At 51.6% G+C, this 14,916-nt stretch overlaps 1 protein-coding gene across 3 annotated transcripts; it reads left to right on the top strand.

Moving 5' to 3' along the window:
- The first annotated feature begins 650 nt into the window (after positions 1-650).
- UCP3 (uncoupling protein 3) lies at positions 651-13,754 on the top strand. Of its 3 annotated transcripts, none has more exons than XM_008707338.2 (7): positions 651-760; positions 6,092-6,262; positions 6,758-6,968; positions 7,239-7,439; positions 8,600-8,701; positions 9,233-9,413; positions 11,926-13,754. In XM_008707338.2, exons 2-7 carry the CDS (start codon positions 6,137-6,139, stop codon positions 12,038-12,040), a joined length of 936 nt encoding a protein of 311 aa, XP_008705560.1. In that variant the 5' UTR covers positions 651-760; positions 6,092-6,136; the 3' UTR covers positions 12,041-13,754. The 3 variants fall into 3 exon arrangements, with proteins under 3 accessions (XP_008705560.1, XP_008705559.1, XP_008705558.1); XM_008707337.2 differs by having other exon boundaries at positions 652-760; positions 6,042-6,262; XM_008707336.2 differs by lacking the exons at positions 651-760; positions 6,092-6,262; positions 6,758-6,968; positions 7,239-7,439 and having other exon boundaries at positions 7,446-8,701.
- The last annotated feature ends 1,162 nt before the right edge of the window (positions 13,755-14,916 follow it).

Genomic DNA, 14,916 nt, shown 5'->3' with positions numbered 1-14,916 from the left:
TGAGAGCACTATGCTAACTGAAAAAAAGCCAGTCACATTCTGTACGATTTTACTTATATGAAGGGTTCAGAAATCTATAGAGACAGGGGTGCCTGGGTGGCTCAGTCACTTAAGCGTCTGCCTTCAGCTCAGGCCATGATCCCGGGGTCCTGGGATCGAGCCCCGTGTCGGGCTCCCTGCTCAGCAGAGGGTCTGCTTCTCCCTCTCCTTCCACCCTGTATAAACAACAGTATCTTAATAGTGCTTACCTCACAGGGTTGTGAAAAATAGAAATAGTGTGTATTAAGTATCTGGCACATACTAGGCACAAAGAAATGACCGTTACTATCATTGTTAATGTTAGGAGAGCCCTACCCAGCCTATCACGTGTGGCCTTGACCTTTGAATTCTCAAAGGTGACAGGTCCAACCCCTACCCCCTCTGTGCCCTTATTACCTGAGGTAGCTCTTTTAGCTGGAAGGAGCTATTTTAAAGAACCCCAAGTCAGAGGAACTAAACCAGATCTGGAACGCTGACCTTTCCCCTCGCCTCCCTCACCAGCCAGCTGCCTCTCGTCAAGTGATCAGGCTGTCAACCAAGCTTCAGTAGGGTAAGGTTTCAGGTCAGCTGGAGTGTATAAAGACAGGTGCCAAGCCAGAGGCAGTAGAGACAACACTGAATGGCGAGGGGGCAACTAGATCCCCGCTGCCAGCTCCTGGGATGGAGCCCTAAGGAGCCCTAAGGAGGCCCTGTGCTTCCCCTACCCTGGCTGGACTCACAGGTAAGACCCCATTCTCCACCCCCCCCCCTCCTCCATGTTCTGCCCTTCACGGCAGCCTACAGAGAGCAGCCAGGAGCTGACGGAGAGCACTAGCCTGGGATCACTACAGAGCTGGCAGATCTCGCTCCTCCCCCGCCGAGTCAAGAGGGGGAACTGCAACCCCGATGAGGGGGCACTGTGGGGGCTTCCTCAGCAGGGATACGCTGTGGAGGCTTTGTCAGGAGGGTGAGATCAGGAAGGGCATCTCAGAAGGGGGTCCTCTGATCCCTGCTTCCGAGCTGCCATGGAGAACAGATTCCCCAGCCCAGACTTGAATCGGGATCTCTGGCGCTGAGGGCCTCTGAGAATCCACTCTGTAAACAAGCACTCCAGGGATCCTGAGCTCTCCCTGAAGCGTGAGGCTCCGGACCGTGGCACAGACTGCAGTTCTGGCCCCATCCCTTCCGTCTTATGACTAGCTGAAGCCCTCAGAGCCTGAGGTCCCTTGTTTATGAAGTGGGAATCATTGTGACAACTACCGTACAGCCGTATAAAAGGACTAAATTAGTCAATACCTATAAAGCCCTCAGCACCGTGCCTCATGCAGGAAGCACCGAGCAGACATTAATGGGGCACCACTGTGGCCATGTAGCTGGAACATTCCATCCCTCAGGTGCCCCAATGGAGCTACAGAGAGAAGAGCTCTGCTCTCAACTTCCCCTTTGCCACTGGCAAAGTTCTGCTGGCTGCTAGATTTCCTTAAGTATCAATTCAGGAGACTGGAGTCAAGAGGGAAGGGAGGCGGGAAGCCGTGGCCTCAGGGCAGCCCCTACCTGAGTCTACCATTGTGGCCTCCCTCTCCACCACAACTTGAATAATGAGAGTTCTAGAGCCCCCTGCCACAAGGTATGGCTTTTGACTTGAGTCCCTGCCCATCCATTCTGGCTCCCATGGGTGGCTCAGCACTGCATCTGAACAGGCTCCGGCTTCACCCATGGCCGCTGCTCTTGCCTGAGTTCAGGCTCCAACACCTCTTGCTGCACCATTCCAACAGCCTCCTCGCTGGCCTCTCCCCTTCCAGTCCAGCCTTGACGTTTGCACGACCATACTCTGAACTGGTCTGATGGTGTCATTCCTCTACTCGAGAACCACAAACCACTCCCCATTCTCTGCTAGATTCAGTACAGCCCTGGTACTCCAGACCCTCCACCAAAGAACACTGTGGGCTTCTCTGATTTCATTTCCCATTTCTCCACTTCAGCAAGTGGGGTTCCTTGGTCATCTGGTCCTCCCTGGGCCCCTCGAGCCCTGGGCCATCCCTGTACCAGGCTACCCAGAGAAGCAGGATAAGTACACCCTATCCCTGCCTTTGGGGCCCCCTATCTAGGGGGGCAATGAGGCAGTTAATGAGCTAATCAACAAGGAGGTGTGGGACCAGAGGCAGGGGCAAAGGAGTTTCTTGACAGCTCAGCCTTCCCCAATCCTCCCACCCAACCCCCAGGCCAGGGGAAAAGAGGCTTCCCCAGGGAGACCCAGTCCATGAGACAAAACTCATGAAGTGTTCCCTGTGGGCCCAGGTACATCACAAATCCTCTGCACCAGGGGGCTAAGACCAGAGAATGCCTCAGAGTCCCATAGCCCTGGTGGGAATCCCACTTCCGCTCACCGTGTGACCTCTGACAGGTCATTTCACCTGTCTGGGCCTCAGTTTGTAACTCTGCATGTGGAGTAAAAATACCTAACTAGCAGGATGCTTCTATTAGAATCTGAGCGGCTACCAAAGGCTTTGAAGAAAAGATACTCCTACAACCAGTAAGAGACATTAGAGAACATGACCCCCAAGGGCCTCCCTAGCTCTGAGCTAGGAGGAATCACCAGATTCCTGACGTTGGAGCTCTGAGCAGTCCAACTCACGTCAGAGAAGGGGAAAGGCTGGGGAAATGCCAGGACTTGGAACAGGAGAGGCAGCTGCTCGCACAGACACCTGCACATGCCCTCCAGCCCCAGACACAGCCTCCCTGCTGGGAACGGAGCCCTGCTGGCAGCTGCTGGTCTTCTGTAGGCAAAGGAAAATGGGAAGGAGGCAAGTGGGGGACAGTGTTCCCCTAGCACGCTGCAGTCTGTCCCCTCCACCAGGCTCAGGTCCATGGGCACCAGGGCCTCCACACCACCACCCCTAGGAGCCAGATCCTTCTTGGACCCTCAGGGAAGCAGTACAGAAAAGCAGGAAGACAGGGGCGCCTGGGTGGCACAGCGGTTAAGCGTCTGCCTTCGGCTCAGGGCGTGATCCTGGCGTTATGGGATCGAGCCCCACATCAGGCTCCTCCGCTAGGAGCCTGCTTCTTCCTCTCCCGCTCCCCCTGCTTGTGTTCCCTCTCTCGCTGGCTGTCTCTATCCTGTCGAATAAATAAATAAAATCTTAAAAAAAAAAAAAAAAAAAAGCAGGAAGACAGGCTGTGGGAGGAACACTGCAGAGGAAGCCCAAGGTCTGGCTGTGTGGCACACACGTCTCAGCCTTTCAGGCCATTTTCTTCATCTGCCAAGCTGGGCAGTGATGCCCACCCAGCCTTCCTCACCACGCTGTTGTTCTGTATGCTCGGCACTTAATCCTCTAGATGGGTTTGCATATAATTCATTCACTGCAAAGGGCTTTGAATGCCCTCGATAAAAAAGACAAGGTCTGGAAACCCATACTACTGTACCCACTGGGGTCCCTAGGTGAATGGTGAAGGGACCTCATCGCCATCAGAAGAATTCAGTTGAGGTTCTGTGCCTTTAAATCAGTCTCTCTCCACCTTAAGCCTTTTTCTCATCTGTAAAATGGATTTAAATGCTGCCCTGCCTTCTTCCCAAGGTTGTTTTGAGCTTAGTATAGCAGAGTGAGCCAGGCTCTGACACCAGTGGCTGGTAACACTCAGCAAGCTAATGTCTCAAAGCCCTGGTTTGCTCATCCAAAAGTAGGGGAAAGGAGCAGCTAGCTCTCAGGAAGGGTGTGAGAATTCAGTGGGATTGTGTGTAAAACTCTACTGGGAGGGCCTCACGGCCAGGCGGTCATTTTCCCCTCCTACCTGAATCCATGCCCTAGACTCTCACACTAGCTCATGCCCTTCCCTGCATCTGGAGCACCCTTCCTGCTTCAGCTGCCAAAGTCCCACCCACTTTTCAAAGCCTAACTTATGTGACCCTCCTTCCACCCTCCACCATGAAATGGTTCTTATTCCACCTCACAAACAAAAGAGGGGGTTTCCCCCTCCTTTGAGTCTCTTCTTGGGGCTTCCCTCCCCTCTGACATTGGTCCAACCCATCTTGCACTAGTTCTTTGAGGACGTGTCTGATGCCCCCACAAGACTCCTTGAGAGTTCCTTGTGGGCAAGTCCCACAGGTTGTTTTTGCTCATCCCCGGACTTCCTGGAATGTCCAGCGCAGAACCTAGCAGGAGGTGGGGCTTAGGGAGTCCACCAACCATGGCAGGGGCTTGGACTTTGTTCTGAATAAGTGCTCTTCCCTGCTCGTTCTCTCCCTCTCTCACTCATAAATGAATAAAAATCTTTTAAAATATAAATAAATAAAAGCATCCCCTTCCTCTGGGCATAATTTAAAAGTCCAACCATACTATGACCTAGGCTTCCAGAATGGGATCCAGTGGCTGGTGAGTTCCAACCTCAACCCTTCCTCCTCCATCCCATTCCTCCTTAATTCCCTAGCCAATTCAACACCTATCAGCAAGCTCCTTGAAGGCCAGGGCCAAACCTGAGTCACTCCGTACCCTTCCTTCCCTAGTACCTACTATAGTGGTCAAGAAATAACCCGGTCATTAAGATAATCACGTATACTTTAGCCTGAATTAGAACATCGGTTTCTTCTTAAGAGCAGGCTCTTTAGGGAAAGGTGGCAGCAAGCACAAGAGTTTAGGTGCCATGTAGGTTGAGGGGACAGCATAGAGAGAACCAGACTTCTAGATGGCAGTACTGAAAGAAGACTTCGGTGGTCACCCTTATCTTTTGGCATCCAATTTATCATTGGTGAGCAGGTAATATATTTTTCTCATTTACCCAAGAGAAGTCAAATGACACAGCCACGTTCCCACCACCATTAGTAAGCCATGAAGACTGGGCAGGAGTTCAGGTCTCCTCACCACAGGACCAGAGTTTTTATTGCCCCATAGGGAAGGGGACATACACTGTGCCCACCTCACAACTCTGTGGGGCTGGCCCTGGCTCCAGGGGTGAGGACACTGAAGAATCCAGGATCCCAGCACACTAGGGGGTATGTGTGAGTTGGGTGCCAGGGGGTGTGACCTGCTAAGAATGGCATCAGCGCCAAAAGCCAGATGCACAGAAGTCCAGGTTATGAGAATGCAGGGCTGCCCGTGACAGGCGTGCCAGGTTCGCAAGGTAACCCCAACTAAACCAAGGCCTTCGGGTGTGAACGTGCCCCTGCTCGGCCAGCAGTAGGACAGGTGCAGGCACGAGCACACACGGGGAGAGGGGGCACATTCTCTCGACCCAAGGCCGATCCTTCTCTGTCTGAGAAGCCCGTTCTCTACAGCTGAGAAGGGATGCCCTCAGAGGTGTGAGGGGGAAAGAGCATGTGCTGGGCCAGGCGGAGCAGATGCCACTGCCCCCAACAGTAGCAGCGGGACGCTCTGTAGCCCCATCTCCCTAGGAGCTGTGGGGAGGCAGAGCAGCAGGGGAGCCCAGGACCAGTCTCCCTCCCTCCTCCAAAGCAGAACATCAGCCCCAGGAATCCCACAGTGTTGGCAGGAAGCGTCTCTAGTCATAGATTAACAATCTTTAGTGACAGAGGAGGAATCACAGGCTGGGAAGGATTTCATTTTAAGTATAGTAAGAGTATATTCAGGCAGCCTTGCAAAAAAACAAGCTTTCACCCAAGATAACTAACAGCTTAGGTGAGTCACGAGGCACATTTATATTGTGGATTTGGGACAGAAGGACTTGAAGTGGAGAGACTTGGTAGGCCCAGGGAGCAGCTTGATGCAGGAGAAGGAGAACAGGGTTGTAGGGTAGAGTCAGAATGAGGTCTGGTCCCTGCCTGAGCCTCAGTTTCCTCCTCTAAAGGATGAAGATCACCTGGTTGGTGGAGAGAGGAGGGGAGTAGGGGGAGGATCGCAAGAGAGAAGGGCTGGGAAAGTGACCTGTTCTTATAAGCCAAGTCCACACAGCTAAGCAGAGCAATGCCCAGGCTTTTCTCTTACTAAAGCTTCTCCCAGTGCTGAAAGGAGCTTGGAGACGGGTCCGGATGGCCCAAGGTCCATCTGCCTCCTCTGGCCTGTCTCCTGCAGCCTCCTCCCTGCACTAAAGCTCAGGACTGCAAAGCGGCCTCTCTCCTTAGACCTCTGCTGGGCCCTGGAGGGACCAGGCAGAATCTTCTGGGACCATGGTTGGACTAAAGCCTTCAGAGGTACCTCCCACCACAGCTGTGAAATTCCTGGGGGCAGGCACAGCGGCCTGTTTTGCTGATCTCCTCACCTTTCCACTGGACACAGCCAAGGTTCGCCTGCAGGTAGGTGCTTTTTGGCAAGGGTCACTGTTCAGATCAAAGGAGGGACTGAGTTCTCCACTCCAGCACCTCTTGTGTGCGCCGGCCTGATCTTCCTCACACAGAACCCTGAGCAGGCCACTCACTCCACTGTTCGCAACCCCGCCCACCATCATCCAAGACAAAAGCATCTTGGCTCCTTGGGCCCTTCATGGCCTCACCCTCCTTTGTAACCCCTGGAGTGTGAAGTAAAAGTAAGTAACTGTGTGACCTTGGGCAGACCACTGACCACTCGTTGTGGGAAAAATGATCTGCCCTCCCTTTGCTCTGAGGGCGGAGCCCCACACCACGTGTAACGGTTCTTGAGCGATACGCTGTGCGCAAACCTCAGCCGTTTTTACTGGGACGTGATGCTGTCGTCCTGCTTGTGCTCGAGAACCAGCCCTGGACAGGTCCCTCCGCACACAGCCCCCCTGCCCCCCTCCCAGCTCCTCACGCCTCTGTTGGGGTGTTCCTCAGATCCAGGGGGAGAACCAGGCCACCCAGGCAGCCCAGAGACCCCAGTACCGCGGCGTGCTGGGCACCATCCTGACCATGGTGCGCACCGAGGGCCCCCGCAGCCCCTACAACGGGCTGGTCGCCGGCCTCCACCGCCAGATGAGCTTTGCCTCCATCCGCATTGGCCTCTACGACTCTGTCAAGCAGTTCTACACCCCCAAAGGATCGGACCGTGAGTGCCCAGTATCCCGTAGACACCAAGGGGGTAGGCAGAAGCGGACTCTAGGCTAGCGGGTCAGAGGTGAGGGCAGTACGGACTCAGAGGCAGAGCTGGGGCGTAGGAGGCCGCTCAGAGACACTCACGAGGAGACTGAGCCGCTGTCAGGAGCCTGAGCCTAGCAGAAGAGGCAGGCATCAGGCAGGGGCAGCTCCACAGAGCACAGCATCCGGCCCGGAGAAGTGCTGGGGGGCAGAGCACTGACCCACTGTCTCTCCTCTCCAGACTCGAGCATCACTACCCGGATTTTGGCGGGCTGCACCACAGGGGCCATGGCGGTCTCGTGCGCCCAGCCCACGGATGTGGTGAAGATCCGGTTCCAGGCCAGCATACACCTGGGGGCCGGGAGCAACAGGAAGTACAGTGGGACAATGGATGCCTACAGGACCATCGCCAGGGAGGAAGGGGTCAGGGGCCTGTGGAAAGGTAGGTCCGGACTCCAGGCTCGGAGGGCCGTGGGCAGAGCATGCCTTACCCCTGAGCTAGGACAGAGAACCGAGCAAGGGGGGAACTCCCAGCAGGGTACGTTCCAGTGATTCTGTAAGAACATCCCAACCAAAACCATCACACTGACCTGCCACAGTGCCCCAAATTCCGTTCCACTCGTCAACCCCTCAGCATGTGCGGGTTGCTGTGAGGGAGACAGAAATGAAGAGGATACCTTCCATACCGCATGGCTCTCACAGACAAAGAGAGGAGATGAGACATGTCAAGGAGCAGCCATTCCACAGGGCAGGATGCGTGAGGTTCACGCAGAGGTACATGGCCAGAGGCATGAGAGGTCGTGCGGGCTCCAGGGGGAAGGGGATGCATAAGCAGACCCTCAAGGCTCTGTGGGCTCTAGGTGTGTGGAGACGGGAGGGAAGGGCTTCCCCAGCAAAGTTCTATCTGGGGGGACTATAGGGCCTGGAGAAGAAACAGAGGCCAGTGGAGGAGGCAGCTGTGAGCTGTCAGGGGAAGGGAGTTGTGATGAGGACGGGGCTTCCTCAGGAGTAAGGCTTCCGGGTTCCCTATGTGTCCGAGTGGAGGCCACCTTGACAAATGCTGGAATCTCTCCCACCTGCAGACCAGGGGTCATACAAATACTTGCAGAAGAAACAGTGACCCAGTGAAGGTTAAGGACAGGACACCTGGGTCACAGCCTGATTTGCTCTGTGCTCTCCCAAAGCCCAGCCCTCATCTGTGTTATCAGTGGCTGGGTCTTGAAGCTCTCCTGGAGTCTTCCAGGGCTAGCTTCTGTCACTGCTCCGAGAGTCTTGCCTCCCTCCTCCAAAGAAAGGCTTCCTTGCCTGGCTTTAGCCAGGTCTCAGGCAGGCATATTTTAATTTTGATAGATAATGCAGATTATTCTCCAAAATGCGGCTCTAACAAACATAAGAGGGCCTCTCTGTTTTCTGTCTCTGAGGCGGACATGGATAATGTACGAGTTAACCCCAGACTGGAAAGGGCAGAATCCGCTCACCTGAGGCAGGATCCTCTGAGACCCCTGGAATGGAGCATTCTGCCCCCAAACTGGGCCTGTGGCCTTGCAACCAGGGTGTCCACATCTATTTTTCACTCATCAGCCCCCTCTCCATCCTTCACAGGAACTTGGCCCAACATCACAAGGAATGCCATCGTCAACTGTGCTGAGATGGTGACCTATGACATCATCAAGGAGAAGCTGCTAGACTATCACCTGCTCACTGGTGAGGCCCTGGGCTCCATCCAGGGAGCTGCCCTCCCACAGCAGGAAGGGAACCCGGAATTCCACAGAGTGGGCACCATCAGAAGCAACTGGGTGTTAGAAGAAGCAGAGAGAGGAGCAGTGCCCAGTAAAAATGCCCAGTACAGGAGTGCCTCTCTACTTGATAGATGGGGTGCTGCCCAATTCATGACTCACCTAATAATGCCAGTTAGATCTTTAAAAAATGCCCAGTCCATCATTGTGGAACCCAGAACCCTGGATTCCAGCCCAGCACTTCCCACCGTGCATCTTTAAGCAAGAGTCGCCTTCTCTGACTTCATTTTCTTCTAATGAGATCGCTGGGCTGCACAGCCTTCCAACTGTGGGACAGCCCTGTTCCATTTTGCGAGTCCTCTGAGAGCTTTAGAAAGCGCTATCCTTACACTCAGGGAGTCCCCAGTTTAGTGAAGACAAATGATGACGCATGTGGAACAGAAAGCAAGCGCACTGCCGTCTCATGGCTCCATACTTGTTCCTCCCTTCCCTGCTACAGACAATTTCCCCTGCCACTTCATCTCCGCCTTTGGAGCCGGCTTCTGTGCCACAGTGGTGGCCTCCCCAGTGGACGTGGTGAAGACCCGGTACATGAACTCGCCTCCAGGCCAATATCGCAGCCCCCTGGACTGTATGCTGAAGTTGTTGATCCATGAGGGCCCCACAGCCTTCTATAAGGGGTGAGCCTCCCCCTCCTGCCTCCAGCAGCCCCTCCCAGAGAACCTGGGCTTGTTTCCTTCCCTCCTTCCTTCTTTCCTTCCTTCCATGCATAATGTGCCTACCATGGTCCACATGGTGAACAGCACAGATGTAAATGCCACAAAGGACAAATATAAAGAACTATGTATGAAAATTTAAAAAATAATAAGGTGGACCAAATCTGATTTGGAGAGTCAGGGGAGGCTTACCTGAGAAAAAGAAGTCTAGGCATAGGTCAAAGTGCTGTCTATCCCCAAACTTATTGGGCAAGGGAGGAGGAGGGAAAGGTGGTTGGTAGTCCTGAGACTTCTCCAACCCACGGTCATGACTATGGATCACCACTGATGGCGGCCAAAATGCACAACACACGTCACGTTTTCTTGCTTCTGTGTCTGCTTTTACCATGCCCTCTTAACAGAATGCCTTTCCCACCTCACGCACATGCTCTAAGCCTTAGCCATGCTTCAGACCTAGTTCAAATGCCACCTCCTCCCCAACATTCTCAGCTATAAAGTTTTCCTCCTCCCTGTGACCTTCAGCAATATGTTCTTGATAGCATTTTTATGGTATTTACCATCTCCTCCCTTGTGTTACAGGATTTGTAAGTTTAACTTATCCCACATGCTAGATCACAAGCTCCTTGAAGCCAGAACTGGTGGCTTATACGCCTTTCACCTCCCTAGCCAAAAGCCAGCAGTCAATAATGTAGGTTATTAACAATCACCATGACCGCTAAGTCACGAAGTACGAGGCCTTACTCAAAGCACTTTACACAGATTATCTCAACAACTCCCTGAACTGGGCAGTATTCTCCACATTTACTGAGGAAGAAACTGAGACTCAGAAAGGTCAAGTGACTTACCCAAGATCACAGACTTAAAATGTAAGAGCCATGGCTCTAGCCCAGATCGTCAGATGCCACCCCACATGTCATCATCCGTCCCACTGCCAAGCTCTTGGCTTGGCCCACACACCTCCCCCCACTGATGCCTTCAGCAGATAGTTTTCAGGTACCCAACGTTAGACTGGACCCAACAAGCAATCTGGCTCTCAACCCTGCAAGTGAGGGTTAAAACTTTTCCAATTGTCAGACTGTTCTTTTCCTATAAGTGCTTCTATCATTATAATCATCAGCAGTAGCCACCTGTCCGTTTATTCTTTCACTTGGAAAACATTTACTGAGCATCTCCTGTGTGCCAGGCCCTGTGCTTTCCTCAAAGAGCAGCAGACACAGGTGACATTTATGGAGCATTTACGGATACTGGGCACTGCACTGTATGCTATACATTAACTCATTTAATCCTTCACAACTCTATGAGGTAAATACTGTTATGTTCCTCATTTTACAGATGAGGACACTGAGGCTTAGAAAGATTAAGTAACCTGTCCTAGGTCCTGAAGCTAGAAACTGATAGAGCTAGGGTCTAAACCCAGGTCAGACTCTGCAGTTCACATTCATTGCCCCAGTGCTATTCTCCCTGGGAAGCCTAGGCTGAGGGTTCTGGAGAGACCTTGGTATGAGGCTATGGTGCCCAAGCTGAGTCCTGCAGAGCCAAGAGCAACCAGCCAGGCAAGAAGGAGAGCAGCGGACATTCCCAGGCAGAAGGAGCAGCTCAGACAAAGGCATGGAAGCAAGTCTGGCCGGAGAGGAGAGGACCAGCAGGGGATTCGCAGAGAGAGAAAGGCTGAAGAGGGAGCAGGCCCAGGTCCCAGGCTCCTCCCTGAGTCTGAGGTGGGGACTGTCTCCCAGCTGTGCTGTCACAGGACAGGCAGGCTCTCTGGAGATTAGCTAAAGTGGGGGTCACCCAGTCTTCACCCTCCGGTGCGCCAGCTTCTAGGTGCCCTGGTAGGGCCTCCTCAGGGATGGCCCCTCAGCATGTAAACGATTCCAGAAATACCCAGCAGCAGGGTGGAGTCAGGTAGTTTTAGTTGAGCTCCTTAACTGCCCTGGGCTTCAGTTCCTTTTTTTTTTTTTTTTTTAAGATTTACTTATTTATTTGAGAGAGAGAGAGAGAGCATGCACATAAGTAGGGGTCAGGGGCAGAGAGAGAGAGAGAGAGAGAGAGAAAATCTCAAGCAGACTCCCCACTGAGCACGGACCCTGACTAGGGGCTCCATCCCACGACCCTGAGATCAAGACTTCAGCCAAAACCAAGAGTCCAATGCTTAACCGACTGAGCCACCAGGTGCGCCTGGGCCTCAGTTTCTAAAAAAGACAGCTGGCAACCATCATAGCTACCTTACAGAATAGTAGGAATGACCTGCCTAACACAGAACCTGGCTCAAAATGTATTTTCTCTCCTTTCCTGACTCCTGCTTCTGCCTAAATTCCTTCAGCAGAGAGGAAAAAGCCTGAACAGACCTCAGAGACTGCTTGTGACTAACAGGAGCCTAGGTCCTTTGGCACTAACACTGTGAATGGGGCGAGCACTGGAGATCTGTTTGGGACTCTTAGTCCACTCCACCTCATGTTTTGGTTGTTTCTCTTATCAGATTTACACCATCCTTTTTGCGTTTGGGAACCTGGAATGTGGTGATGTTCGTGACCTATGAGCAACTGAAACGGGCCTTGATGAAAGTCCAGATGCTACGGGAATCTCCATTCTGAATAAAGCATGGCCACTGGGTACTTAACTGGAACAAGAACCAGTGCGCCCAGGCACACACAAACACACACATGTTTACAGAACTGTTCACTTGCTGCTGAGTCAAGAAATAGAAGCAGAGGAGAGATTCTGGTCTTCCGTGCTTTGTCTTAAGAACACATTTGTTTTGCACTGACAAGATGGAAATTAAATTATATTAATTTGGGGGACCCATGATGTTGGATGCCTAACATTTAGGCAAGAGAAAATAAACCAAAACATCCATTTGGATAAAGCAAAAGTTTGCAAACCTATGTTCTCTAAAAAAACAATCTGATTAGATGGTGAGTTGTAAACAGGAAAGACTGTGAGCATGGGACAGCAGTGGCACACGATACTTGGAAATCAGCTAAGGAGTTTGGAGGGACGCTGCCGAAGCAACATAGCTGTGACTGTAGCCTTTGGCTAACCGTGGATCATCAGCCATATGTGTAATGTGCCTGCTATTTCGAAGCCATTGGGATTCTAGAAAATATGAGACCCAAAAAAAAAAGAGAGAGAGAAAACCTGGAACCTGTGCCAAAGGAACATTTCAGGGCCAGCATGAGGCTGAGATTCATAACTGTTTCCTGATGACACTGGAGAATCAAGAGGGCAGACTCCATCTTCTCTCCTGTAAAATGGGAGTAATAATTCCCTCCCTCTTCTCTCACCAGGCATGTTATGAGGATCAAGTGACAAGGTGGACATGAAAGCACGTTATAAAAGCAAAAGCTCTGATATTTACAAATGTAAATATAAGGACAAGGCCTTGGGAAAGATTTTCTCAGGACAGTGAGGAACTGCCAGGGAAGTTTTTGAAAAGTTGAAAGGTTGTCTAGAGGTTAGACCAAAGGAGCCAGGGGCTGGGCGGCCAGGGGTGACAGAGAATGGTGTGCACCCACAGAAGCCCCACTCCCACACAGCCCCTGCTTCCCAGCCGGACTGTGAGGCCCCCGAAGGGTGCCCAGCTTGGGGAAAAAGAGGTAGATGTCAGGCTGACAGCCTAACGTAGCGGGACTCAGAGGTTTTGGGGAAATTATTGTAGTTCAATAAAGGCTGTGGGAACGAGAACAGCATTTTTTTTTTTTTTCTGCCTTCTCCTTCTTGGACAGAATGGCCCCTTCTCACCAGGATTCCTGTTTGCCGGGGCTGGGCCTTTGGCCCCACATTCTCCTACTGCCTTCAGCCCAGCCTAGCTGCTCTGCCTTTCAGGGCTTTGGCTTTTCCGTCTGAATGTAAAAGCTGGGCTTGAACCAGACAACCTCCTTCTAAACTTCACTGGAGCTCTTTCAGGCTGATCATGAGGACCCAGAAGGTTGGTCTTTTTCTGCTTTTTAGCACCCTATGTGATGTTAATAATAGAACTGGGTTCAAATACCCCCTCCTCTCACCTTACCAGAAACCTAACCACCAGGAATCCTAGTACCTCAGTGTCCTAGCAGAGAAGTGGAAATAACAACCCCCCACCCTGCAGAAGGGCTCAGCAACGTCATCCCTGCCTCCGCACTCGGACTCCCCCACGTCCCCGAGGAAAAAGCAAATGTCCACTCACCCTTAGCACTTTCCTAAATTTAAATTATAATTTGAGATTATCAATATGTACAAACTGGAAAGTCCAAATAAAAGCAAAAAAATTAAGATTATTTTTATTTAATGTCTGGTTTGACTTTCAAATAAAACTCATATTTAAAATTTTCTCTTTCTTTTGACTTGCCTGGCATGTGCAAATCATTCTTAAACTCCTGGTCTCCGTTTGTAAATTCCTAGGGCCAGGAACTACATCTTCCATGAATTCCCACATAGCAATACGTTTTTTAAGATTTATTTATTTATTTTCAAAAGATAGAGTGCAAGCAGGGGAAGGGGGAGGGGCAGAGAAGAAAGAGCAGCCTCAAGCAGACTCCCTGCTGAGCGAGGAGGCTAACAGGGCTGGATCCCAGAACCCTGAGATCATTACCTAAGCCAAAATCAAGAGTCGGCCGCTTAAGCAAGTGAGCCACCCCGGCGCCCTCTCAGAGCAATACTAACACATCCTCTACCCAGAGCGAACTGTTCAGATGACCATACCAAAAGAGAGAGAGGATCAATTCTAAGAGCTATATTTGATTGGAAGCAGCACCTTAGTGACCTCTGAGTCCAGGCTTTTGAAGAAAGGAAACAAGATTGGTGGGAGGTCTTCTACAGTTTCCTGGGCAAAATACTAGATCTCTTTCCCCACTTTTTAAAGACAGAGGTTGAACCAAATGACCGAAAGCTCTAAAGTTCAGTGATTCTAAGAACTGAAACAGCTTCCTCTAAGCCACAGCAGGCAAGCCCTTCCCAGTTCTGGCCCCCGATTTCTGCCACAAGGAAGTCAGGGATGAGATCTTGCAAAATGGTCAGATCACCAGCTGACGCCCACACAGGGAAGCTGGCTTCTTAGCTCTGGGCACCCATCCCCCACAGCACACCCACAGACACCTACTCCATCAAGTCATTAAGAGGACATCTGCTTTAGGGCTCCTGGGTGGCTCTGCCAGTTAAGTGTCAACTCTTGATTTCAGCTCAGGTTATGATCTGAGGGTTGTGAGATTGAGGCCCATGTCAGGCTCCTTGCTCAGCAAGGAGTCTGCTTCAGATTCTCTCTCTCCCTCCCCCTCTGCCTCTTCCCCTTCCTGCAAGCGCATACTCACTAACTCTCTCTCTCAAAAAAAGAAAGAGGAAATCTGCTTTTTCTCAAACTCTTCTAGTGTATCAAGCAAAATGACACAGTTTTGGCCCCAACTCAGTCACATTAGTGACATAACGGATAACTGACTTCACATAAATCTTCTAAGTAAAGGTAATATTTTTTAAAGGAATACTTTATTCAGAAGAA

Source organism: Ursus maritimus, unplaced genomic scaffold (assembly GCF_017311325.1).
Source record: "Ursus maritimus isolate PB19 unplaced genomic scaffold, ASM1731132v1 scaffold_16, whole genome shotgun sequence".
NCBI classification, from domain to species: Eukaryota; Metazoa; Chordata; class Mammalia; order Carnivora; family Ursidae; genus Ursus; species Ursus maritimus.
Note: the sequence above shows the minus strand (reverse complement) of the source record. Positions and strands in the feature narration are given on the sequence as shown.

What these genes read in the sequence shown, in the direction of transcription:
- UCP3 (XM_008707336.2), top strand. Translation starts at nt 8,026, where the DNA reads ATGTGTCCGAGTGGAGGCCACCTTGACAAATGCTGGAATCTCTCCCAC. An exon ending in AGACTATCACCTGCTCACTG is followed by an intron (nt 8,702 to 9,232) that starts GTGAGGCCCTGG and finishes TCCCTGCTACAG; the next exon opens with ACAATTTCCCCTGCCACTTC. An exon ending in CCCACAGCCTTCTATAAGGG is followed by an intron (nt 9,414 to 11,925) that starts GTGAGCCTCCCC and finishes TTCTCTTATCAG; the next exon opens with ATTTACACCATCCTTTTTGC.